At 42.6% G+C, this 24521-nt stretch overlaps 1 protein-coding gene across 1 annotated transcript in view; it reads right to left on the bottom strand.

Annotated features, from left to right (window-relative positions):
- Positions 1–21787, bottom strand: part of LOC118539774 (aldehyde oxidase 2-like) — an 81764-nt gene extending 59977 nt beyond the window's left edge. The window contains exons 1-10 of the mRNA XM_078070028.1: positions 21734–21787; positions 19605–19656; positions 17903–18008; positions 16311–16419; positions 14807–14933; positions 13506–13567; positions 10389–10478; positions 7704–7784; positions 5764–5908; positions 1178–1270 (exon numbers count right to left, since the gene is read on the bottom strand). Of these exons, the coding sequence (XP_077926154.1) occupies positions 1178–1270; positions 5764–5908; positions 7704–7784; positions 10389–10478; positions 13506–13567; positions 14807–14933; positions 16311–16419; positions 17903–18008; positions 19605–19656; positions 21734–21787 (919 nt within the window). The remainder of the gene's footprint in view (positions 1–1177; positions 1271–5763; positions 5909–7703; positions 7785–10388; positions 10479–13505; positions 13568–14806; positions 14934–16310; positions 16420–17902; positions 18009–19604; positions 19657–21733) is intronic.
- Between the last annotated feature and the right edge of the window lie 2734 nt (positions 21788–24521).

The following is a 24521-nucleotide window of genomic DNA, read 5'->3' as shown; positions in this document are numbered from 1 at the left end:
CTCTCCCTTCTGTTCTCACCAAGATTTTGAGTGAATCTAAGCACATTCCCCTTGTTTTCTGAGTGACACTCAGGTGTGCTATCTGAGTCATCCCGAGGCTGGAGCTGCAAAGCCCCAGTGCTGGGCGAAACCAGGAAGGGTCCCTTCCCTTGCAAATGAGTAGGGTGATGCCGGGGAAAGGCATGCTTGCTGGTCTGCTGCACAGTCTGACTTCGGCTGATGCTGGTTAGGAGCCAGGAAGATGGGACTCCTGGATGGCAGTGATACAGCCAAGGCAGGTCCCCTCCCCTGCCTACCACTGATGCCCACAAGCACACAATGGCCTACAAGTCAGTCTTGACTCAGCTTTCAGTTCAGTCCACCTCCTTGTTGCCTAAGTTAAGAAAGTCATCATTACCACTGTATCACAAATTCAAGTTCCTGACCCACTCATTCATTCATTTTTTCCCATTAACTCATTCGTCAGTCATTGAACTGAGCACTTATATGCATGTATAGTACTTATATGCATGTGCTTACATGCTAGGAGCTCTGGGGGATGAGGAAAGGAGTAAAATAAGATTCCTTTTATCAAAGGGTTTGCTGTGCATCTTGAAGGCAAAGTCTTGCAGGTTTTCTTCCTACTTTGTGAGTACCACCTTGCCTGATGTAGTAGTATTTGCATGTAGTGGGCCACAATGTCCCTTAAGGACATTGTAAGTGACTGGGGTGCTTGCCTGGGCAGGTCTTTGTCTCATTTTACCTCTTGCCATTGTCCACATGAAATAAGTAGCATTTGAGCGCCAGACAATATTTCTCCTACTTTCTCCTTGCAAACATCCTCCCTCCTAGAAATTGACTATTCAACTGATGGATAGCACTAGTTCTCTTGCTGTCTTCCCATCAAAATTACACTGCAAATTTACTGTCTTTGGGTCACCATGGCATTTTATAGGCAAGAATCCTGCAAGTGACTACAAGGTCTTAAATGATGTCATCTGAATACCTCATATTCTGTGCAAAGCTTTTGATAGTAAGGTTTTATGGTAGGGATATTATATCACATCAGAAAAATGATGAAGAGTTAGAAATAGGCCAGACAAGACAATGTGTAAGTAGGTTCCAAGCTCCTTGGTAAGTGTAAGTTTTGTGCAGGGATTTGTTCACTAATGTTTTACTAAGAATACCAGGAACTCACCATCCCTTGTTTTGGATACCATACTGAGCTCAGAAATCCTAGCAGGAGAGAGGAGAATTGGGTGAAAGTGTCCTTGATATTTCATTGCAGGTCCTGAAAAGTAAATATATGTATTTTAGAGAGATTTAGGAAAGAGAAAATGCCCTTTCTTGGCATTTAAAGTTTCTCATAAAAATATTCAGATACTAATTTTTAAAAAATTGATAATAAATATATATAGATGTAAAAGCAGTAGCTATATGTCCTGCAAAGTAAATTTATAAGAATGCTCTCCCAGTACATGTATTTACTTATTTATACATTTACTATATGTATATAAAAATAGAAAATAGAATGGATGGGAGGTTCTTAGAAAGCTCTTACACATTGGAACCAGGAGACATACATAAGAATATTCATAATAAGAAACATATAACCTACCAAAACTGAAGCAGGAAGAAATAGAAAATTTGAACAGACCAATTACTAGCAATTTGAAGCAATAATCAAAAAACTCCCAACAGTCTAAAGTCCAGGACCAGAGAGCTTCAATAATTCAATAATTCAAACATTGAATTATTTATTTATTTTTAAAATATTTTATTTATTTATTTGACAGAGAGCAGGAGGGCACAAGCAGGGGGAGCGGCAGAGGGAGAGGGAGAAGCAGGCCCCTGGCTGAGCAGGGAGCCTGACGCAGGGCTCGATCCCAAGACCCTGGGATCATGACCTGAGCTGAAGGCAGACACTTAACCAAATGAGCCACCCAGATGCCTCTCCACCAAACATTTAAAGAAGAGTTAATACCTATTCTTCTCAAACTATTCAAAAAAATATAAAAAAGAACTTCCAGATTCCTTCTGTGAGGCCAGTATCACTCTGATACCAAAACCAGATAAAGACATGACTAAAAAAGAGAACTACAGGCCAATATCTCTGATGAACATGGATGCAAAAATCCTCAACAAAATACTAGCAAACCGAATCCAACAATACATTAAAAAAATCATTCACCACCATCAAGTGGGATTTATTCCTGGGATGCAAGGGTAGCTCAATATTCACAAGTCAATCTACATGATGCATCACATCAATAAGAGAAAGGATAAAAACCATATGATATTTCAATAGATGCAGAAAAGGCATTTACAAAGTACAACATCCATTCATCATAAAAACCCTTGACAAAGTAGGCTTAGAGGGAACATACCTCAACATAATAAAAGCCTTGTATGAAAACCTCATGGCTAACAATACTGAATGGAGAAAAATTGAGAGCTTTCCCCCTAAAGTCAGGAATGAGAAGACAAGACAAGACAAGACAAGACATGAGACACTCTCACCACTTTTACTCAACATAGTACTGGAAGTCCTAAACACAGCAATTAGACAACAAAAAGAAATAAGAGGCACCCAAATTGGTAAGGAAGAAGTAAAACTTTCACTATCTGCAGATGACATGATACTATATATAGAAAACCCTACAGACTCCACCAAAAATGACAACAACATAGAACTGATAAATGAATTCAGTAAAATTGCAGGATATAAAATCAATGTATAGAAATCCATTGCATTCCTATACACTAATAATGAAGCAGCAGAAAATGAAATTAAGAAAGCAATCCCATTTACAATTGCACCAAAAATCACAAAATATTTAGGAATATACTTAAACAAAGAGATGAAAGACCTGTACTCTGAAAACTATACAACACTTGTGAAACAAATTCAAGATGACACAAAGAAATGGAAAGACATCCCATGCTCATGAGTTGGAAGAATATTGTTAAAATGTCTATACTACCCAAAGCAATCTAAAGATTTAATGCAATCCCTATCAAAATACCAACAGCAGTTTTCACAGAATTAGAACAAATAATCCTAAAGTTTGTATGGAACCATGAGAGACCCTGAATAGCCAAAGCAATCTTGAACAAGAAAAAAAAAATGCAGGTATCACAATTCTAGACTTCAAATTATATTACAAAGCTGTAGTAATCAAAATAGTATGGTATTGGCATAAAAATAGACACATAGATCAATGGAACAGAATGGAAAACCCAGAAATAAACCCACAATTATTTGGTCAATTAACCTTTGACAAAGGAGGCAAAAATATACAATGGGAGAAATATGGTTTCTTCAACAAATGGTGTTGGGAAAACTGGACAGCAACATGCAACATGCAAAAGAATGAAACTGGACCACTTTCTTACACTATACACAAAAATGAACTCAAAATGGATTAAAAACCTAATTGTGAGATTTGAAACCATAGAAATCCTAGTAGAGAACACAGGCAGTAATTTCTCTGACATCATCTGTAGTAATATTTTTCTAGATATGTCTCCCAAGACAAGGGAAATAAAAGCAAAAATAAATTATTGGGACTACATCAAAATAAAAAGTGTCTGCACAGCAAAGGAAACAAGCAACAAAAAGGCAACCTACTCAATGGGAGAAGATATTTGTAAATGACATATTCAATACAGGGTTAGTATCCAAAATGTGTACAACTCAACAGCCAAAAACCAAATAATCCAGTTAAAAATGGGCAGAAGACATGAACAGACATTTCTCCAAACAAGACATACAGATGGCTGACAGACACATGAAAAGATGCTCAACATCACTCATCATCAGGGAAATGCAAATAAAAACTACAGTGTGATATCACTTTATACCTGTCAGAATGGTTAAAATAAAAAACACAAGAAACAACAGGTGTTGGTGAGGATGTGGAGAAAAAGTAACCTTTGCACACTGTTGGTGGGAATGCAAACTGGTGCAGCCACTGTGGAAAACAGTATGGAGTTTCTTCAAAAAGTTAAAAATAGAACTGCCCTACGATCCAGTTATTGCCCTACTGGGTATTTACCCCCAAAACACAAAAATACTAATTCAAAGGGATACATGCACCCTATGTTTATTGCAGCATTAGCTACAATAGCCAAATTATGGAAACAGGCCAAGTGTCCATCAAAAGATGAATGGATAAAGAAGATGTGATATATATATACACAATGGGATATTACTCAGCCATAAAAATGAATGAAATCTTGCCATTTGCAATGACATGGATGGAGTTAGAGGGTATAATGCTAAGTGAAATAAATCAGTCAGAAAAATACAAGTACTATGTAATTTCACTCATATGTGGAATTTAAGAAATAAAACAAATGAGCAAGGGCAAAAAAAGAGAGAGAGACAACCTAAGAAACAGATTTTTAACAACAGAGAACAAACTTATGGTTACCAAAGGGGAGGTGGGTGGGGACGGGTGAAATAGGTGAGGGGGATTAAAGACTGCATCACCGGGGCGCCTGGGTGGCTCAGTTGGTTAAGCGACTGCCTTCGGCTCAGGTCATGATCCTGGAGTCCCTGGATCGAGTCCCGCATCGGGCTCCCTGCTTGGCAGGGAGTCTGCTTCGCCCTCTGACCCTATCCCCTCTCATGTGTTCTTTCTCTCTCATTCTCTCTCTCTCAAATAAATAAAATCTTTAAAAAAAAAAAAAAAATAAAGACTGCATCACCATGAGGAGCACTGAGCAATATACAGAATTGTTGAATCACTATGTTGTACACCTGGAACTAATATAACACTGTGTGTTGACTATACTGGAATTAAAATAAAAAATAATAAAAAAAGAATATTCATAGAGCCAAAACTTGGAAAGCACTCCATGTCGTTCAACAGTAGAATGGATGAGCAAATTGTACACAGTCATACAATGGAATCTAGCAGTTACCTGCAACATTATGAGTGTATTTCAGGTCAAAAATGTTGAACAAACAAAGCAAATTGAAGAAGAAGAATACTGTGTCAGTCTATTTATGTGAAGTTCAAAAATATGCTAAAGTAAATGACATATTGCTTAAAGACTCAAATATATGTGGTAAAATGGTAAAAACAAGAAAGTGACTGACCATCACCACATTTGGACTAATGAGTGCTTCTGAGAGGAAGGGAAAGGTAGGGGATGTGGTTAGGAGGGCTCACGGGGCTTTCAAAGTTCTTGGTAAAGTTCTCATTCTTAAACTGGGTGTAGGTGATAACTGGGTGTGCACTGTTAACATACCCATACATATTTTAAAACTTCTCTTATATCTACTCACTATTTAACAAAAACAAAATAAAAAAAGATAAGATAAACCAAATGATAAAAAACACCCTCTAATATTTTTTCTCCACACCTCAGGGGGTCATGCTGCACACTCCCAGGGTATAGGTATACCCAACTTTGGAGACCACTTTATTATAATATAATATTTGTATTGTGCTTTTATATTATTATAATATACACAATTTACACATATTATTTATATCTAAAATTTTAGAAATAATTAGATCATTATATCATATGATATATATCACATATATTCATGACCCGAAATAGCGTATTGTGTACTATTATATTATATATCATATGATATAATGATCTAATTATTTCTATAATAATTTTTATAATGCACTACTATATTATAACCTTTTTATTCTAAAGGATGAGGCTTAAAAAGGAGTGTTTGTAGACTGAGAGCGAAGTAGGGGATGGGAGGTCGGGCTCGGCTCTAACAGTGGTGCGAGAAACGCTGTAGTCACTCACCCATTGAGGTGTTGCCCGAGATGAGAGGGGCTTCAGGATGTTTGGCTTTCAGCTCCAGGAGATCCTTGAGGGTGCCAGGGGAGATCCAGGTAACCCTCTCTCCACAAAAGGTCAGGGTTTGTTTTTCTGGCTTCTCTACCATTCTCTAAGTGCAAAGGACAAATGTGTCTGCACATGGGCACACCTGCCTTCCAGGTTCCCCGAGGGAGGTATATTCCTCTAGAGAGACTGCAGGAGTCCCGGGGTCCACTTGACTGAAAAGACTCACTACACTCATCGACTAATGCCTGTATTTCCATAATTAGATATTCACTTCTTTAACTTAAGACTTGTTAATATATGTAGCTCTTGGTAGGCAAGTGATGATATAGGTTGGCACCTGTCAATGATACTTCATTATAGATCAATTGAACACAATTCAGTATCATGGTCTTAAAAATCATAATTATACTAATAATCCTAAATTAACATCATCAGCCTGGACTTTTCCTCTGAAATCCAAACTCATGGATCTGAATGAGAACTTGATGTCTCCTCTGAGATGTTTAATAGACATCTCAGATTTAACATATCCCAAACTGAGCTCCTCATACCCCATCCTTTCTGAAGCCCCCAAAAAGGATCCCCCATCAAAAAAATACCCTGCTCTTCCTGAGGTCTTCCTCTTCTCTGTCAATGGCCACTGCCCTTTCCAGCTGTCCAAAGTCCCAGAGTCAGCCTTGATCTCTCTCTCTCCCATACCCCACATCACATCCAGCAGCAAATCCTGTTGGTTCTCCTTCAAAATATATCCAGAATCCACTCTCTTCTCAGCTACATGCTGGCAGCCTGGTCCAGCACCACCATCTCTCAGGATAGATCTACCACCCTGACGAGGCTCGCTGTTCCTTCCTGGGCCCCTCGCCAGGCTATTCCCATCCCAGCAGCCAGAACTATCCCAGATCCCATTAGAACATTAATAGGAACCTGCCCCTCCCCTGTCCAACCTCCCTAATCATTTCTCATTTCTCACGGGGTAAAAGTCAGCAGCCTAAGTCCTTGTGGTCTGTTCCCCAGTGGCTTTCCGACCTCATTCACTGTGCTCCAGCCAGGCTGCACCTTGCTCTGCCCCTTGGTCAGGGCAGGTGCTCTCCTACCCTTGACCCCTTTGCACCTGCTGTGTGCACTGCCTGGACTGCTTTTCCCCTACGGTCGAGGCTGCTCCCTCACTTCTGGTGAACTTTTTTCAAATGTTACTTTCTCAGAGAAATCTCTGGCCAGTATTCCAGCCCCCTTCTCAGTTTTATTTTTTTCCTTCTTACCACTTCTCATTAGCTAACATGCTGTATCTCTTATCTATCATCTTGCTTATTACCTGTCTCTCCTACCAGATGACAACCCCCTGTGGGTAGGTTTTTGTGTTAGTTTTGTTCCTTGCTCTATATTTAGTACCTAGAACAGTGCCTGGCATGTTGGTGGATGATTGATATTTGTTGAATGAGTGAATAAACACATCAGAACCCCTTCAGAAATAGGTATTTTATAGAATGGGACCACTAGATGCCAGAGAGGAGAGAGAGATGCTGATAGAGGGAAGGGTAGGCCATAGGGAGGGCCCTGGAAGTGCTTCTTGGGGTCAATGTACTAGTGTGGCTGGAAGACCAAGTTAGAAGCTGAGCAAAGCTGGATGGCTAGGACAGTCAACAGAGAGATGCTGCAGATGACCACGGTGAGCATAATGACAAAGTCATTCAACAAAGAGCCTCAGTTGAGGCTTCAGGGAGTGTGTCCAGGGCATCAGCCAGGGAGGGCTTGCTGAGCTGGGTGGGGACAGGCTTCTTGATGTGATCAAATATTTCCACAGTTTGACAACTTCGCAGGAAGGAAAGGGTAGTTTTATAAAACTTAGTTTATAACCAGTGACATTTGAACAAACACATAAAGCACCCAACTTGTCTTACCAAGAGTTCTGGGGGAAATATGAGCTCCTGGGTAGGGTCCAAGGGCTGGAACTCGTCTTCTGCAAATAACTCTGTGCAAATCTTTATAAAGGGCAGAAGATGGTCTTGTCAGCCCAGCTAAACCAGAAACAGCATTGTAATTCTTTACATTAATTAGGCAAAATGAACATAGTCATAATTCTCCTACTCTCCTAATATGAGAGTAATGGGAAATAGTTCAAACCAAATCAAAGTTTTAAATAAGAATCTTGTTGTAAGAGAAATACTGATTTGCCCCTGATATGATACTAAGGAAAAGAGTATTCTCTGAAATAGTTCAAAGAGTCCCCTGTGAAACACCAAGACCTTATATGAGAAACTATCAGAGGTCAGTAGGTCTGGGACTCAACTCCACTGGGCCCCAGCCACTGTCCTCTCACCAGTCAGGTCAGGATTCAAAATGCTAAAGGCTCTGAGAAGTCCTGAAGTTTAAATAAAAATGACTCTAGACATACATGCCTATGCATAAACCACCCCCACTAATTTAAATAACAATAGCTAACATTTATGGAGTGTTACATTCCAAGTGCTTTTACATGTATAATTGTTGTTTAGTCCTCACAACAATTATATAAAGAATGTAAATTATCATCTCCATTTTTACCAATTAGAAAACTAAAGCACAGTGGAAAGTTACCCAAACTCTAATCTTGTCTGAAAGAGATCTGTTTTAGCTTTGGAAACACTTATTCCCAGAAAACATTCCTAAAAAGGTGCAGCAAACTGGGAGAACCATGGGAAGCAGAGCTAGAGGTCTGTGTAGTGGAGAAGAACATGGGTAGACATCAGGGGCAGATCTGGGTTCATTCTCAGCTCTGTCACAACTTGGCACCCTCCCAAAAGAAAGGTACTTAACCTTTCTAAAGATAAATGGAAGTAATGTATATTTTGAAGGGTAACTTGTGACAATTAGGTGAAATGGATTGACATTTGTCCAACACTCCCCCTCTTTTTCTGTTTCTCTGGGGTCTTCCCAGGTTCCAGAAGAGAAACTGTTCCTTATAACGGCTCTTAGTAAGACCCCAGATTGAGGAATTACAGGCCAACGTCTGAATGATCAGTTTTTGCATTAGCTAGAATTAGAAATGTAGGCAGGGGGCGCCTGGGTGACTCAGTCTTTAAGCGTCTGCCTTCGGCTCAGGTCATGATCCCAGGGTCCCGGGATCGAGCCCCGCATCAGGCTCCCTGCTCGGCGGGAAGCCTGCTTCTCCCTCTCCCACTCCCACTGCTTGTGTTCCCTCTCTCGCTGTGTCTCTCTCTGTCAAATAAATAAATAAAATCTTTAAAAAAAAAAAAAGAAATGTAGGCGGTACCTGGGGGCAATAATGTGGTATGTCTTTGAAACCTAGGAATAAGCTGGTGTGTGAGAATGAAAATGTAAAAAAAACATAAAGAGTCAGATCTGAGGAATTAAAGTTTCCCCAAACAGGTGTTAGGCCAGGGCTTAATAGCTGGTCCAATAATAGAAGATCTTAACATAGCTTTAAGAGAAGGAACAGTCATGGGGCAGACCCCTGCCATCCAGCTGGTCTACCCTGGTGGAAGAGAGGGGTCTTCTGTGGTACTACCCTTAAGATTATCCAATTGCTCTGCATCCATGTTCACCAAGCAACCTCATTATAATGGAGCTTCCTATGTGTGTTTTCCTATAGGGAAAGGACATGCAGCTCAGTGACCATAAGATCCACTTTATAATTGGGTTTCTGTAAATGAATATTAGGGCACATTCCAGTTTAAATATCATGTTCTTTTGAGTTTGGTTAAAGTGAGTCAGATGGTCCCCAGAGCCCAGTCATTGCCCAGATGGACTTCCAGAGGCCACAAAATTGAGGATAATTGAATGTATTGACCCCTCTGAGGCACACTGATCCTCTGTGAAGTGTTCGTGGAGGGTGCAGCCTACCTTCTTTGGCAATAACCCTCTATTCCACTGCACATCTTCAGACCAAAATGAGGTGACAGTGGGAGGCTGAGAATGGGAACAAGGTAGGTGTGAGGGATAGAAATAGATACAGCAGGGGGATGATGGGCTCGGTTTTGTCTTAGGGCAGCTCTGTTCTCTCAGATTTCCTTGTCTACGGGGAGCGGACCCTATTTTATCCTTATTCCAACTTCTCTAAGTAATTCCTTTAAGAACTTGGCAGTGGGTCTTTTTTGGAAACTACTATCTCTCAGAGAGCAAAGCCAGAGACCACAATGTTTCCGGCTAAACTTCCCAGCTGTGGTGATCATGCCTTTGCCACGTGACTTTGGACAGGCTCCCTTCCTGAGGTTGCAGTGCCCTCTCTCTGCAAAGGAGGGGACGTGGTGATAGAGGACAGCTTTGCCTGAGTGGGACCAGGCACAAAACCCCCTTCCCACCCAAGGATGGGACTCATCAGAGTTGGGGCAGGTCTTTTCCTCTTGTCTGAGTGGGTTTATGTTTTCTCGTTTCATCCTTCCAGAGACTGAAGGGGAAAATCAGAGGCTGGCTTTGAATCACCCCGTTATCAGGTTCCAAATGAAAAGTGCTTTATTCATGCATGTGCTCTGGAGATTTGAAAGTAATGCAGCGTACGACCATCAACACTTAACAAGCAAAGTTTTAACACGGGGCCAGCATTAAGCAATACTCTCAGGGAGAGGACGAAACAAACAGGGACTCACGTCACTTTCCCTGCGGAGTGAGGAAGAATCATTTCCTCCAGGATCCAAGCAGCATTTTCCTGTTCCTTTCTGTTGACAGCCATTTGACTCCTAGGACAGTGAAATGCCTTTAGATGAAAAACTTTTTAATAGGTAAATGGGTATGTGCCTCGAAAGGCTTGGCAATTTAAATGTGACTCCAGACTTTTTTTAGTGGTTTCTGTTGGAACAGGGATAATCACAAGATCTTTTGCTTTATTTCAAAAATAGAATGATTAGGGCGTCTGGGTGGCTCAGTTGGTTAAGTGCCTGCCTTTGGCTCAGATCGTGATCCCAGGGTCCTGAGATTGAGTCCTGCATCAGGCTCCCTGCTTAGAGGGGAGTCTGCTTCTCCCTCTCCCTCTGTGTGCATGTGCTCACTCTCTCTCTCCCTCAAATAAATAAATAAATTTTTAAAAAATAAAATGATAATATAGACTATATGAAATATAAAATATGATGTATAATATATAGAAAAATATAATATATAGTATAATAATAATTATTTATATAATAATAAAGAATATAAAGAAGCATAAAAGAAACTGTAATTACCCTATTCCACTGATAATATTTTTATATATTATATATATGTACTATATTTATAGTACAATATACTTTTTATTTTGCCTTTTTATTCATTTATTTGCCTATTATTTTGTTCATTTATGTGTTTATTTATTCATTTATATTGTGAATCTTTTTCCATATCATTAAAATGTCTTTATTTTTTTTAATTTAAATTCAATTAGTCAACATATAATACATCTAAAATGTCTTTAAAATATAATTTTGCTGATCATATAAAAGTCCATCTTCTGGCTATTCTATAATATATTCATAACATTTGCTATTGTTATATACTTAGGTTTTTTCCCTTCATTGTATAACTATAAATAACATATGAACATTTCTGTTCATTCCATGGACAGCTTTGTGTACGTCTCTGAATTTTTTCATAGGTGAATTCCTAGTGGTAGAATTAATTGATATGATACCTTTTAGGGCAATGATGATTTAATCATTCTCTAGAATATATAAGATCTAGCAACACTGAATGTTATCATTTATATAAGGACCTTTCAGACAAAAGAAAAGAAAAAAATAAAGAAAGATGGAGAAAAAAACCTATTTTGGAACCAGGTGTTCTAGACATTTGGGATCTGCATGGGACTGACTGAGAATGAATGGACAATCGAATTTTACAGCAGGTTTCCATTTACTGGTTCTTTCATTTCCCATTTCCTCCAAATTTACCTCTTGTGTCTTCTTCCTTAAATAATTTCTCCTCAGTATCTAGTAAAATACTTTCTTTTGATACCCCAGTTCTCTGCCCAAATGCCTCAGGCTGCCATCTTCCTAACTGTCCAAGGAGCAAAACCATCTGGGCCCAGTGACCAGAGCTTCCTCTCTTACTCAGAGCTCTGAGAGCATCCATGATGGGCCATGAATCAACTATAACAGAAACAGCCCATCTTCTCTTGACCTAGTAGATGTGAGCCTCAGGTATTTCCACTGGGGCCCAGTTTCTTTCACCCATTAAAGTCCCTGGGGCTAGCTGGCTGCAGGTGGGTCTCCGACCACATTTTTGCCTTTATCCCCAGTCTGTGCCTGGAAAGGTGGATAACATCCATATTCCAGAGGGAGAGAGGTTTCCTTTAACTTCCTTTATTCATATTTGACAAGTGCTTCACTTACACTGGCAATTTAATGGGTTTACAAGCTTTTCATTTTATTTCTCAGCTTATCAACTTTGGCTCCCCTGTGTGGCAGCAGAAGTCTAGGACATGCACCTACGGGGGCTGCCTGGCTCTGGGGAGAGGGATACACCTGCTGGTCCACTTCCAGGCCCACCTCTACTATTTGTGGAGCTAGGGCAAGAGTATAAATGGATACCCCGGTCTTGGCCTGCTGCCCTCCTCTTCCCACCCTGGCTCTGTTCTGAACTGAGGGGCCTCAAACACCTGTGTGAACATCCCGGGCTGAATGCCTCAGTTCCGTCCACTCTTTCCAGAAACAGCCAGTTGTTGGCTGCCCTCTAACCTAGGGGGGCACACACTGGCTGTTATGATCTGCCCTAGGAAGATGGGCTCAGGAAGAGGTTGGTGTTAGGCCTGGGAATGGGGTCAAGACCAAATCTGGAGCATGGTCTAGAAAAGGGTGAAGGGTCCAACTAAACAAGTCACCTTGGCTCCATGGTCTCCTGAGAATGGCTGGAGGAGGGACCAGCAAGGGGCCTTTCCAAATGTGGAGTCCCCCTTGCTTGGGAATAAGGGCAGTACTGCACACATCCATCCTGCCTCAACAGCATTGTCAGCAAACTGTAGCAACTAAGTGCCAGCCAGAACTTTGCTACATGCTTTGCCAATGATTTCTCATTTGATCTTCACAGTAGCCCAGTGAAGCACCCCATTTTATCTTATTTTATTTTATTATTTTAAAAGATTTTATTTATTTATTTGTCAGAGAGAGCGAGCACAGGCCGGGGGAGCAGCAGGCAGAGGGAGAAGCAGGCTTCCCGCTGAGCAGGAAGCCCTATGCAGGACTCGATCCCAGGACCCCGGGATCATGACCTGAGCAGAAGGCAGATGCTTCACTGACTGAGCCACCCAGGCGTCCATCACCCCACTTTATGATGGAAACTCCCTGTGCTCTTGTACTTGGGGTTGAATTTTGGATTCCACTCTGCATATTTGGTTTCTTTACCTGCTTACACTTTTCCAGCCAGTCTGAATTCTTGGAACTAACCTTGCCTCCCCAAAGCAAATTCCACACCTTTGCTTATCTCCTTGGTTTTGCTGGAACCCTCCTACCTGTGCTTTCCTGGTGCCTCGTGTAACTAGTGATGGAAGATATCTGGATGCCTGGTTAGATCCCTGCCTGCCCTCTGTGGTGGGGTGTGGAACACCAGAGGTGCTGTAACTTTCACCCTATCCTCAACAAATAGATAAAATTCTCATGAGTTAGTTGACACTAACTCACTTGGTCTCCCTTATAGTCTGTTTAGATGATCTAAACAGTTCCCCCCCTGTATTCCCAGCCTTGACCAGCTGTCACTGTCATTCTTGCTCTGTAGGGTGTCCCCAGTCACCTACTCACCACACAGAAGGTCCTTCCACTTGCGAGAATTGGCCGATACCCGGTGCAGCGGCACAGATTACCTTGTCAGAGAAGAAGCATGCTTATCAGTAGGCTTTATTTTCACTAGTTTCTTTCCAAAGTTAAAACAGACCTAGGTTTTGTTGTTGTTGTTGTTGTTGTTTTTGAGAGTGTTTAAATATCTGCCAGACTGTCCAATGCTTTTTTCCTCTTCTTAGAATATGAACCTTCCCACCACATCAATCCCAGTTTTATTTTCTGTCCTAAAGAAGATGATCATCCATCTGGTGAGCTCACTTGCATTCATCTATTAGTTTATTCATTCATTCAACATGTGTCTATGTAAGATACAGGGGATCCTAAAACAAGAAAACGTAGGCCAGTTCTAAGGCATGGTATGATTCTCCGTAATGGGGCAGAGAGAGCAAAGGAAGCAACTGGTAGATTACGAGGGTGTCTGTGCTCACCCTTCAGGTCTCAATCTAAGAATCTGTGTATTTAACAGATGACTTGTTTAGAGACTGTTGACACCTGAGAATGGTGTTTATTGATCCTGCAAAAGGGATATGAGTAGGTACTCCTCTCTAGTAACTTAAACCCATTTTTAAATTTAAAAGCGTCCTTTCAATATGTGAAGGGCTCTGTTGTGGGTTGAACTGTGTCCTCCAAAAAAGATATATTGAGGTTCTGACACCCGGAACCTATGAATGTGACCTTATTTGGAAATAGGACCGCTGCAGATATACTCAAGTTAAATTGAGGTCATACTGGATTAGAGTCCATCCTAATCCTTATAAGAACTAGTGTCCTTATAAGAAGAGGAAAATTTGGACACAGACCCAGGGGGGGAAGCCCATGAGAAGACAGAGGCAGAGACTAGAGTGATGCGTCAAGGAATGCCAGGTTGGTTGTCAAGCACCAGAGGCAAAGAAAAGGTAAGGAGGAGTCCTCTTTTAGAGCTTGCAGAGGGAGCATGGCCCTGCTGACACCTTGGTTTCAGACTTGTAGCCTCCACAGCTGTGAAAGAATACATTCCTGTTGTTTTAACTGACCTAGCTGGTGACACTGTTACGACAGCCCCAGTGAAGGCAGCCAAGTAAGTCACTGGATAGAGAAGTCAGGTGTCAAGATGTGTGTGTGTGGTCCCTCTCCAGCAAGTGCTCTGCCATTCTTCTCTGCTCCTGGGTGAGCTGTAGCTACTTTAGAAACAACCAGGGGGCCCCTGAGTGGGGCTGAGATGACCTTGTGAGTGGGGTGGAGCAGCCTGAAGCGTGTGGTGGTTTTTTCCATGTCAGCCCTGCCTCCCAGGGCTTCCACGAGCTGTTCCTCTGAGGGCTGCGGGTGGTTCCTAAGCAGCGTGTACATGGACATCACCATCCCAGGGGTGCAGAACCCACACTGGGTGTGGTGGCTCTTGGCGATCCTCTCCTAGAAGGACATATGCATGATCACAGGCCTTTCTGTTGTCACCACTCCTCACCAGAGTCCCCATCTGGCACCTCCCTTATCATGCTGGAACCCAGTGCCTGAGCAGTGCACCCCTGCCCTGGCTCAGAGATGGCCAGCATCCCCTTTCCTGTGCTGCTCTGGAGGAGGTGACTCAGAAGCCATATTCTATCATTATAACCATCTCTCAAGCTCAGAAGCCCAGATCCTTCTAACTGGGAGTTAATAGTGTGCAGCTTCTATTCCCAGAGTGAGAATTGTCTGGAAATCAGTAATTATAAGGAAAGTATGTGTACGTTTCAGAAATGATTTTCTTGAATACCTCCATGTCTTGTCCAGCTTAATTCTGACCATGGGGCCACCTCTTTTTGATTGATTTGGAGGCTATTTACTGTTGACCTCACTTTACCTTCTTTAAATTCTTTTGTGTTGGCTCAAAAGGAATTCTACTTTCAAAGAGCCAAGATTTTTGCCTGTGTCCTAGATCCTTGCTATTTGAAGCGTCGTCCATGGACCGGTGGGGTCGGTTCTACCTGGGAGCTTGCAGGAAGTGCAAAACCACAGGCCTCTGCTCCCAAACGCCTGACTCACAATCTGTATTTTTAACAAGCTCCCAGATGATTCTTAGCACATGAAAACTTGGGAAGCCCTGTTCTGGATTTCAGAGTGTTATCCTCTTTGATCTCCCCAGACATTCTAGTAAATTCTGCTGGGTCCTTGGCCTTTGCTGACCTTTCCTCGAATTGATTCTCATGTTGTGAAACCCAGAGACCCTCTGGGCTCCTCCTGCTGGAAGCACCTGCGGTCCTGGTGGATCTGGACCTATGATTCTCCAGTTCTCTAGCTCCCTTCTTCGTGACAATGACAGAGGAGTCGATGTGTTTTCTGCCAACGCTTAAAACCAGGCTCTGTGTTCCAGCTTCAAGTTAAGATTGGGAGAAATGATTGTCCATGTGCTCTGGTGCAGTCAGCCCCAGTTCTGATTTTACTCTCAAGATCTCCTATGCCACAGGGAATGATCCTGAGTTTTATCTTGTTCGCCTCTGACATTTTATCCTATGAATAATATCCTGTGTACAATATTTACTCCAGCCTATAGTCACATAGGCATCAATCAATGTTTTGATAATCCTGCTTATCATTCAAGTGGAAAAAGTAAGAAAAGAAGATGATCGTCTAATAAAATGTGGATGGATTTCCAGCTTTCTTTAAATCACCTAGGTGTTACTATCTTGATCAATATGCATCCAAAGCTTCTACTTACCTGATTACAACCTAGAAGCTCCTGGCAGCACAGTCAACACAGTGTTGGTTAAAAAGAAAAAGTTAAGGAGTGAGAAAATTACAGTGTGCTCTCACCTGCACTGGGTGAAGTCTGGTGCTGATGCCTCCAACACCTTCCACGGTGCTGACAGCAGCCCCGTCCAGAGAGCAGATGGGCACCAGGCACGCAGTAATGGAGAAGTGTCTTCATATGAGCAACGCAGGAAAATCAAGGAGAGTAACACAGTCCTGCCTCTTGGGGAATCTGGGAACCAAGAAGGGCAGCAGAAAACTCCCCAAGCCTATCATTCAGCCTGGGGGATGGGGAACTGGAGGGGTGACAGGGAAGGAGAATTTAGAGTCCTCTCTGCTGACACTGTGCTATCCGTAAGAATTGAGGATCCTTAGAGGGAACCTGGGCGTTCTGAACTTCAGAACACTTCCTAAGCCCATACAGACCCACTTGGGTCTGGACTCAGTGGGAATGGACTCATGTCATCAGGAGTATGACTGGACCTCAACTAGTATTCATTAGGATATTGACCCCATAACAGGTAAAAGGTACACTTATGTCTTTTATGTTTACATTTGAGAATTTTTTTGCTTGTTAATATTAAAATCTTTGGATAAGTTCATTCAACAGTGGAATGACATGTGTTCTGAGGCCATTTCTTGATTTCTTGGGCCAGTGGATTTGGGAGCAGCCCAAGTCCTGGAATCTGGCCCTTAATTAAAGGATGCAATTGTGGCCCAGGTCCCTGCTCTGCAGGGTTGGTTCAGCCCAGCAGTAGAAAAGGCATCATCTTCAGAACCAGAACATGTAGGGGTTCAAGTCCTTGTTCTAGAAACTTGTGTGATCTTGAACAAGTCACTTCATCTCTTTAAGCCTCAGTTTCCTCATCTGTAAAATGAATGGCTTGCCTAAATTGGGGTTTCTTAACGTGGGACGCATAGATGTGTTGGGTTTGGCCAGCAAACCCTGAGGTGGTGAATGAAAAGATCACTCCAGACACCTTATAGGAGAAAGGAGAAGGCGAGGGGGGACCAGAAGCTCTAGTTGCGAAAGGTCCCAAGCTGGATTCTGTCTGCCCCCACCTTTATTGTGAATGTTATCAACACAACAAGGGAATAAGAAAAACAGGAAGGACTGTGAAGCCTTAATAATCAGGGCAATGGCATAGGGAGTATTGTGTGATTAGAACAAGCTGTGCTCGTGACGCATGTGCAGACAGGAAGTGCATGGAGTACATGACCGCCAAAGATAAATGTTTCTCCTAAGTCAAGCATTTACTCCCCGGATGAGTACATTGAGCCATAATGAGGATCTGGCTGTTTTCAGCCCAGAAACCTTAAAGGGGCCCAGTTTTCTGGACACTCTTTCTTTGCTTTTCAACTGGCCTCACCCTGGGAGGCATGTGTTTATTAAATCTTCTCTAGACAGGCATTATGAATTCCCACACAGACGGGCCTTAGGAGGTCTGTAATCTCCCTGAAAGTATGTGCAAAATATAATTAGTTTATGTACTTTCTGAGTAGAGAGCTCATAGCTTTTATCCAATTTTCAGAGGGGTTGAAGATCTAAGGAGGGTTAGAATCACAAGGGCTTAGAGACATTTTGCGCTCAGATGGGAATACAAGCCTGGCAAAGAAACAAAGCCCTCCTGGCCTCTGGCTTCTGGGTAGGATACCTGATCTTCGCGGACAGCGGGTCACGCTTCAACACCATCACAGTGCAGGCCCCACGCCCTCCTCCTCCATAGGCGTACTTGGTTCCTGTGAGGCGTACTAGAGGGGCTGTTCAAGGAAAAGATGCACAGCACACATGTCACCCCCTTACAGCTGCCTCCCTGGGGTGTCACTAGTGAGGAAGGTCTTCTTTTGGGGGGTGAAGGGTAGGTCTGAGAAGTCATTTGCCTGCCAGGTTTCAGTAAAGGCCACTCTAGATCCTGTTAGTTGTGTGATACTGAACAGGCTAACCTTTCCTGTCAGTTTTCTCACTTGCAAAGAGGGAAAAGTAATACCTACTTTACCTTCACAGGTTTATCATGAACATCTTATAGGACGATGGCTGTAAAAGCCCTTTGAAAAGCCCTATTTCATTATAGGTATTCTGGGTCCCAATCGTGTAATTGGGAGAGAAGATCTTATTTTTAGCAGTTCAATGTATTCTAGTTTTGTCCATTTGTATTGCATTGGTTTTGTTTTTTAATTATTTTATTTTATTTTTTCTTTTTAATTTTTAAAATTTAAATTCAATTAATTAACATATAATATTAATTTCAGAGGTAGAGGTCAATGATTCATCAGTCTTATATGATACCCATCCCTCATTATTACATCACAAGTCCTCCTGAATGTCCATCACTCAGCTACCCCGTTCCCTCACCCACCTCTCCTCCAAGCAAACCTCAGTTTGTTTCCTACGATTAAGAGTTTTATGGTTTGAAAACAAGTGACTGAGCCTTTGGCAAAAACCCCCATCCTTACTTTCAGATCTCACCTAACGTGTCCCTGTGCTCTTGCTTGGTCAGAGTCGAAGCCCAAATCCAGGCTCCGACTCCACCCCCTCTCTTTACTCCTCCTTCTTCCTAATTGTGGTCCACTTCCAGCCAGTTTAGTTTATGAGATTGGATGTAATTCATTCGACTGTTTCAGAAGATTTCAGAATGACTGACTTTTTTTTTTTTTAAGCCATAAGGCTTGTTCATCTAAACTAAGTTCTAACATCAGATGCTTATCAGAGAGGCACGTAAATGAGTGGAGTGGGCTGCGTGTACCTGGAGAGCTTGTGCCCATTCTAGATAGGGCGCTAGGGCAGTCCCTCCCTGCTCAGCAAGACGGCTGCCATGCAGCAATGACTACTTTCTCGTTTCTCATGAGAAGCTGAAAAATCTTGAGTTTTTAAAATATGAGATTTCCTAATTTTCAAACATTGATAACTAACTAAACACCACGTGGACTTTTAAGCAAAACTTGTCCATGGGCTGACTCCATCAATTTATAATTTCTGCCATTTCTTTACTTACCTTTTGGCTTCTCGGAGAGATACATTAGACCTACCACTTAAAATGTTTGTCATTATGAAGATCTCAATTTCAGAATATAAAATGGTCGGGAAAAATCTCTCATAAGAGAACAGATGTAGGGAAAGACGATCTTTTCTGATGACACATGCTCTTCCTGAATCTGGAGAATCTGGTTTCCTGCCAGGACAGGGTACATGCAATATAAACCTCGATTATATAACCACCCTCCTGGGGATTTGGAGAGCCCTTAAAGGAATAATTAGTGCTGAAGTAAAGAGCTTAGCTTCTATTTCATTGCTATTAAATCCAGATATAAGAAGCTCTGGGGAAACTTCATCCTCTCCAAATAGCCCAATTAACTTACCATCCTTAAAACCACTGCCAAAAGCAGAGACAGCAAGGGCCAACGGGGCCGACTGGAGACAGAGAAGTTAGATTAGTTTTCATAATCATAGCAGGCTTAAGTTTTAAGGCAAACATAGACACTGCCCAGATTTTGATCAAAAGAATCCAGTTCTTTCGTAGGAAGGTCAGCAGAGTGACTTCTGGGTCCACATTCCTCTCTATCACCTGCGTTGGAAATAGAAAAGAGATTTATTATGGGGATCGAGAGGGTGACCCAGAGTAATGTCTGCCGTGGCCTGCTTGATTTAGGCACTTGGGTATAATACTTTCATTTGCCCATTTATTTTTTGCTCTGAAGGCAAACAAGTTTCATATATGTGTACAGAGCTGGAGACTTACCAAGTGTGACAACAATGCTTTTATATGTGATTAGAGTGGGGGGCCACTGCTGGGTAAGCCCCCACTGGGAGTTACATTCTTCATGTTTGCTCCATTACCTGTGTGTGTGGAATCTTCCAACTCAGTCTTTTGTACTCTTGGAATATTTGAAACGGGGGAGAGACTTGGATGCTGTGTGTGTGTGTGTGTGTGTGTACAATGCAGGGTCCTGGAGGGAAGGCATCTAGATAGGAAGTTGCTCATCTGGCACTTCTGAGACACCTCCCGTGGGGAGCACACGTGATAGTATGAGTGACCTCCAGAGTTGGTGGCAGAAATGGGAGGTGGGGAGAGTTGCTGTCATCCTGAAGGGGTCCCTGAGTGTGCCAGTCCTCTCATGGCAGAGCGGCTAATGGTGAGACTCGTCCCAGCTCAGGACTCAGGGTATCTCTGGTGGTACACTAGAATCTCTCCCTCCCTCTCCTCGAAAAGTGGAGGATTATCACTCAGAAGCCTGGAGGGATCTTCTCCGGTGCTTCTTTCCCACTTGCTTATTTGGGGATATTTCCTTTGACTTTATCTTAGAGTGTCCTGTAAACACCTCCAGCCATTCTGTGGCATCAGAGGAAAGGAAGACACAGTGGTCTACTCATGTTAGGGTCTTCCTTTCTTCCTAGAAGAAAAACATGAATTTGTGTAGACCCTCCCCCTACAAAATAATTTTGGGCTCATGATTCAGAAGGGATTTAGAACAGAAAATAGACAAAGGAGACTCCAAAGCCTAGGCAGGTGGAACAAGTGAGTTAGGACTCAGCTCATGAATGAAGGTTTGGAAAAATGTATGGTGGCTACTGGCTGTGGATGCTGGTTACAGGAGAAGAGTTACAAGGCACATGAAGAAAACTATGTTCTATCTCCTTTCTTGGGGTGGGAGGGTGGACAAGGCCAAATCCCAGTTAGGTTTGTGGGATTGGAGTGCAGAGGGGCCTTGGAGGAGGTGGCAAGATCACAGCGAAGCCACATGCTTTGGGAACTACAGAAAGGTTCCCCTGAGAGATAGAGGCTCATGAGCAGAGCGGGCCTGGCAGAGGGCACTGAGGGTCAACCAGCAGTGTGCGGCCTGGTGGTGGGCACTGACCGGGGGATGCTAGGGGAGAGCGACAATGGCAGAGGCCACTCTTCTTGTCACACAGGTTCCCCCTAGAACTTAGTTGCAACCTGGGAAAGGGGACTGAAAATTGACGGCAATTACATTTCAACTAATTCTGATTAATGAAGTCTCGAGAGAAGAATTAAGTTGATAAATATAAAAATAAACAAAGCTCTATTTCTTGTCCCCCTGAGCTTGAGGATCAAGATATGTTACTAGATATAGTGCTACCAGGATATCAGGCCCAGTGCTAAGTGTTTTATAAGGACCCAGGGGATTCCTACTAGATGAAAGAAGCATCTTGCTTTTAATCTTTTTAGGAAGTAGATTCTAGAGATGAGTGCTCTGAGGCTCAGGGAGCTGAAGTAACTTGCATGAGGTTATAAATGGCAGAGCTGGATTGGAACCAGCCTGCCTGATGCCGAGGCATGTGTGATTAACCCTGATGCGTTACCACCTCCCCATATTCTCAGAAGCTAGACCTTGGCTGAGTGGGCAAGAGGCCAAATTAGTCTGGGTTCCTAGGCCCTGGTTTCCTGTCCCTGACGGACAAGAGCTGCCCCTAAGCTAGTAGTTTCCTGCTGTCTCTGCAAGCCACAGTAGTATCACCCAACACCTACCTTTCTCCCATTCACAAAGAAAACCAAGTCGTCCAATTTCGATGGGCAAGGCATTGCACCTGTAAATAAATTTTGCCTTACAACTCTAGGTGCAGATGTTCTTTGGCACCAGTCAGAGAAATGAAAATTTAGCGCCAAGCAACTGTGCAGAAGCAGGCAGCTTAGAGCCCCAGAGAGCAGGGCAAGGGGTGGAGACTTCCCTGTTTTGTGGTCTGTTAAGTCTAGGGTGCCTGTGTGGCCCGGCCTCTTCCTCTGCTTCCCACCAATCTTGGCTTCACAGCTCCCTCCATGCACAGCCCACTCTTCTTGCTTTCTTGTGAGTTGGAGTGCTTTAGTGTGAAAACCATAAACAACCACCTAAACTTAAACCCACTCTGCACACTGTCTTAGCCCCAGGAATATATTCTGGACAGACTTCATTCTTCTCAAAGAGAGCTAGAAGTGGGCCTTCTGAGACCTCCCACTTTTCCCAACTTTTTTCTTACTCTAGCTGCAGAAATGTCCTCAAGGACAACATATGGATAAGTGCACTCTGTGCCCTAAAGTGGAGGGGTGGGGTGCCACATCCACCCAGCCCCTCCCTACTTCCTCACACCTAGAGGATTGCTCCACTGGAAAAGAGTGATATAGTCAAAGCAACCACTTTGCAGGTGAATAAAACGAGGCCCAGATATGTGAGATCAGTAGCTCAGGGTCACATAGAAAGTTAAGTGGCAAAGCAGGAAACCAAACCAAGATCTCCTGGCTTAAAACACCTTAAGTGTATCGACAGATTCCTTAATAAAAAGAAAAATATAATTTTTTACTTTTCTGAAACTCTCCAGTTAGATATGAGGAGATAAAATCAAGCAGTTCTTGTTCTTTCAGCTAAAGCAATGCCCAGGACTCGGCCTCACATAAAAGTAAAGCAGGTAGCTGCTCAACTGGACTGGTTTCAAGAGAGGAGGCCAGACTTCTCTGCTCCCTAACACTTCTTCACAAGTGCATGGAGCCTTGGCACACCATTGCTAGAGTCAACCCTTTGTCTTAAGATGACCTCACTTTGTGACAGGGCCTCAAGCCAGTGACAGCAAAGACCTAGTATCATCCTGATTTGGCTAACTGAGGACGATCCCCTTTCCTACTTGGTCCACATGTGGCTTCAGAATCCTAACCACCACAGAGCTAGTCCGGAAACACTCCTAATTGAATGGAGTTGGTAGCTTCCAATTTTCTTTGCAATTCTAACGCCGAGGTTCCAAGCATCTTCCTACACTTGTGGAGACAAGTGTTTACACACATGTTTCAGTGTGTATGCAGGTGTTTCACATGTGTTAAAAGTTGCTGAATAAACCCACAACAAGGTCCTGAGAGGAGATGTTGGAGAGCATGCTGTGAATTAGGTATGACCTTTAGGTCAGTGTTTTTGATCACGTCACTCCTGCTAAAAATACCCTCAGTAGCTCTCTTAGGCCTGGAACATAAGGTCCTAACTCCTTAGTGCAGGATGCAAAGCCCTCCATAGTCTGTCCTTATTTCAGGCCTCAGACTTTTGCTGTTCAAAAAAAATCTCATGCTCCAGCCAAATTACTCTTCTCATTGCCATTCTTCTGCTTAAACCTGGCATTGCTCTACTCAAAACCTTCCAATGGCCTCCCAGAGCACTTAGCAAAACCCCATATACTTTCCATGGAGGCCCCATGGGACTGGCCCTGCCCACCTCTCCAAGTGCATCTTCAAACAATTCCTCCCTTGTCTGTAATCCCTGCTATCTTGGTCTTCCCCTGCTTCTTGAACATGTGGAATTCTTTCCTGTGCCAAGACCTTGGTGCGTGTTATTCATTTGGCCTCAACTTCTCTTCACTTAGACGTTGGCATGGCTGGTGCCTTCTTGCTCTGTGGGTCTGAGCTCTTCCCTGATCACTCAGTCTGCAGTCGTATCTCCGGCACTCTCTTTTCTACCATGCTGATTCATTTTCTCCATAGCACTTGTTGCTACCTGACGTGGATATTTGTTCATCTTTCTATTTGCTTTCTCTACTAGAACATGATCTCCATGAGGGTTTGCATATTACTTTCAACTCACCACTGTATCCTAGAATGAGTAAATTCCCACAGAATAAATGCCCAATAAGTATTTGTTAAATGACTGAAGAAGGCTCTTCCATGTCTACAATCAGAACAACCCTGTTCTTTTCCTGCTATGATGCCCTCCCTCCCTCTTTATCTACCATCAAAAAGCAGCATTGAATTTCCTCTCCCTTTTTTAAATTTAATTTAATTTTATTTACATTCAATTAATTAACATATAGTGTATTATTAGTTTCAGAGATAGAGTTCAGTGATTCATCAATTGTATATAACACCCAGTGTTCATTACATCATGTGTAATGGATGGACATCCATTATGTCCCTACTTCTTCACATCTAGAGGATCCTCACACACTAAGGACATCCTTAATGTCCATCACCTAGTCTTCTGCCCATTTCTTGACTGGATTATTTGTTCTTTGGGTGTTGAGTTTGATAAATTCTTTATAGACTTTGGATACTAACCCTTTATCTGATAAAACATTTGCAAATATCTTCTCCCATTCTGTAGGCTGTCTTTTGGTTTTGTGGACTGTTTCCTTTGCTGTGCAAAAGCTTTTTATCTTGATGAAGTCCCAATAGTTCATTTTTGCCTTTGTTTCCCTTGCCTTTGGAAATGTGTCTAGCCAGAAATTGCTGTGGTCGAGATCAAAGAGGTTGCTGCCTGTGTTCTCTTCTAGGATTTTGATGGATTCCTGTCTCACATTTAGGCCTTTCA

Source organism: Halichoerus grypus, chromosome 4 (genome assembly GCF_964656455.1).
Source record: "Halichoerus grypus chromosome 4, mHalGry1.hap1.1, whole genome shotgun sequence".
Classification (NCBI taxonomy): Eukaryota; Metazoa; Chordata; class Mammalia; order Carnivora; family Phocidae; genus Halichoerus; species Halichoerus grypus.
This window is presented reverse-complemented; position numbering and strand designations above follow the sequence as displayed.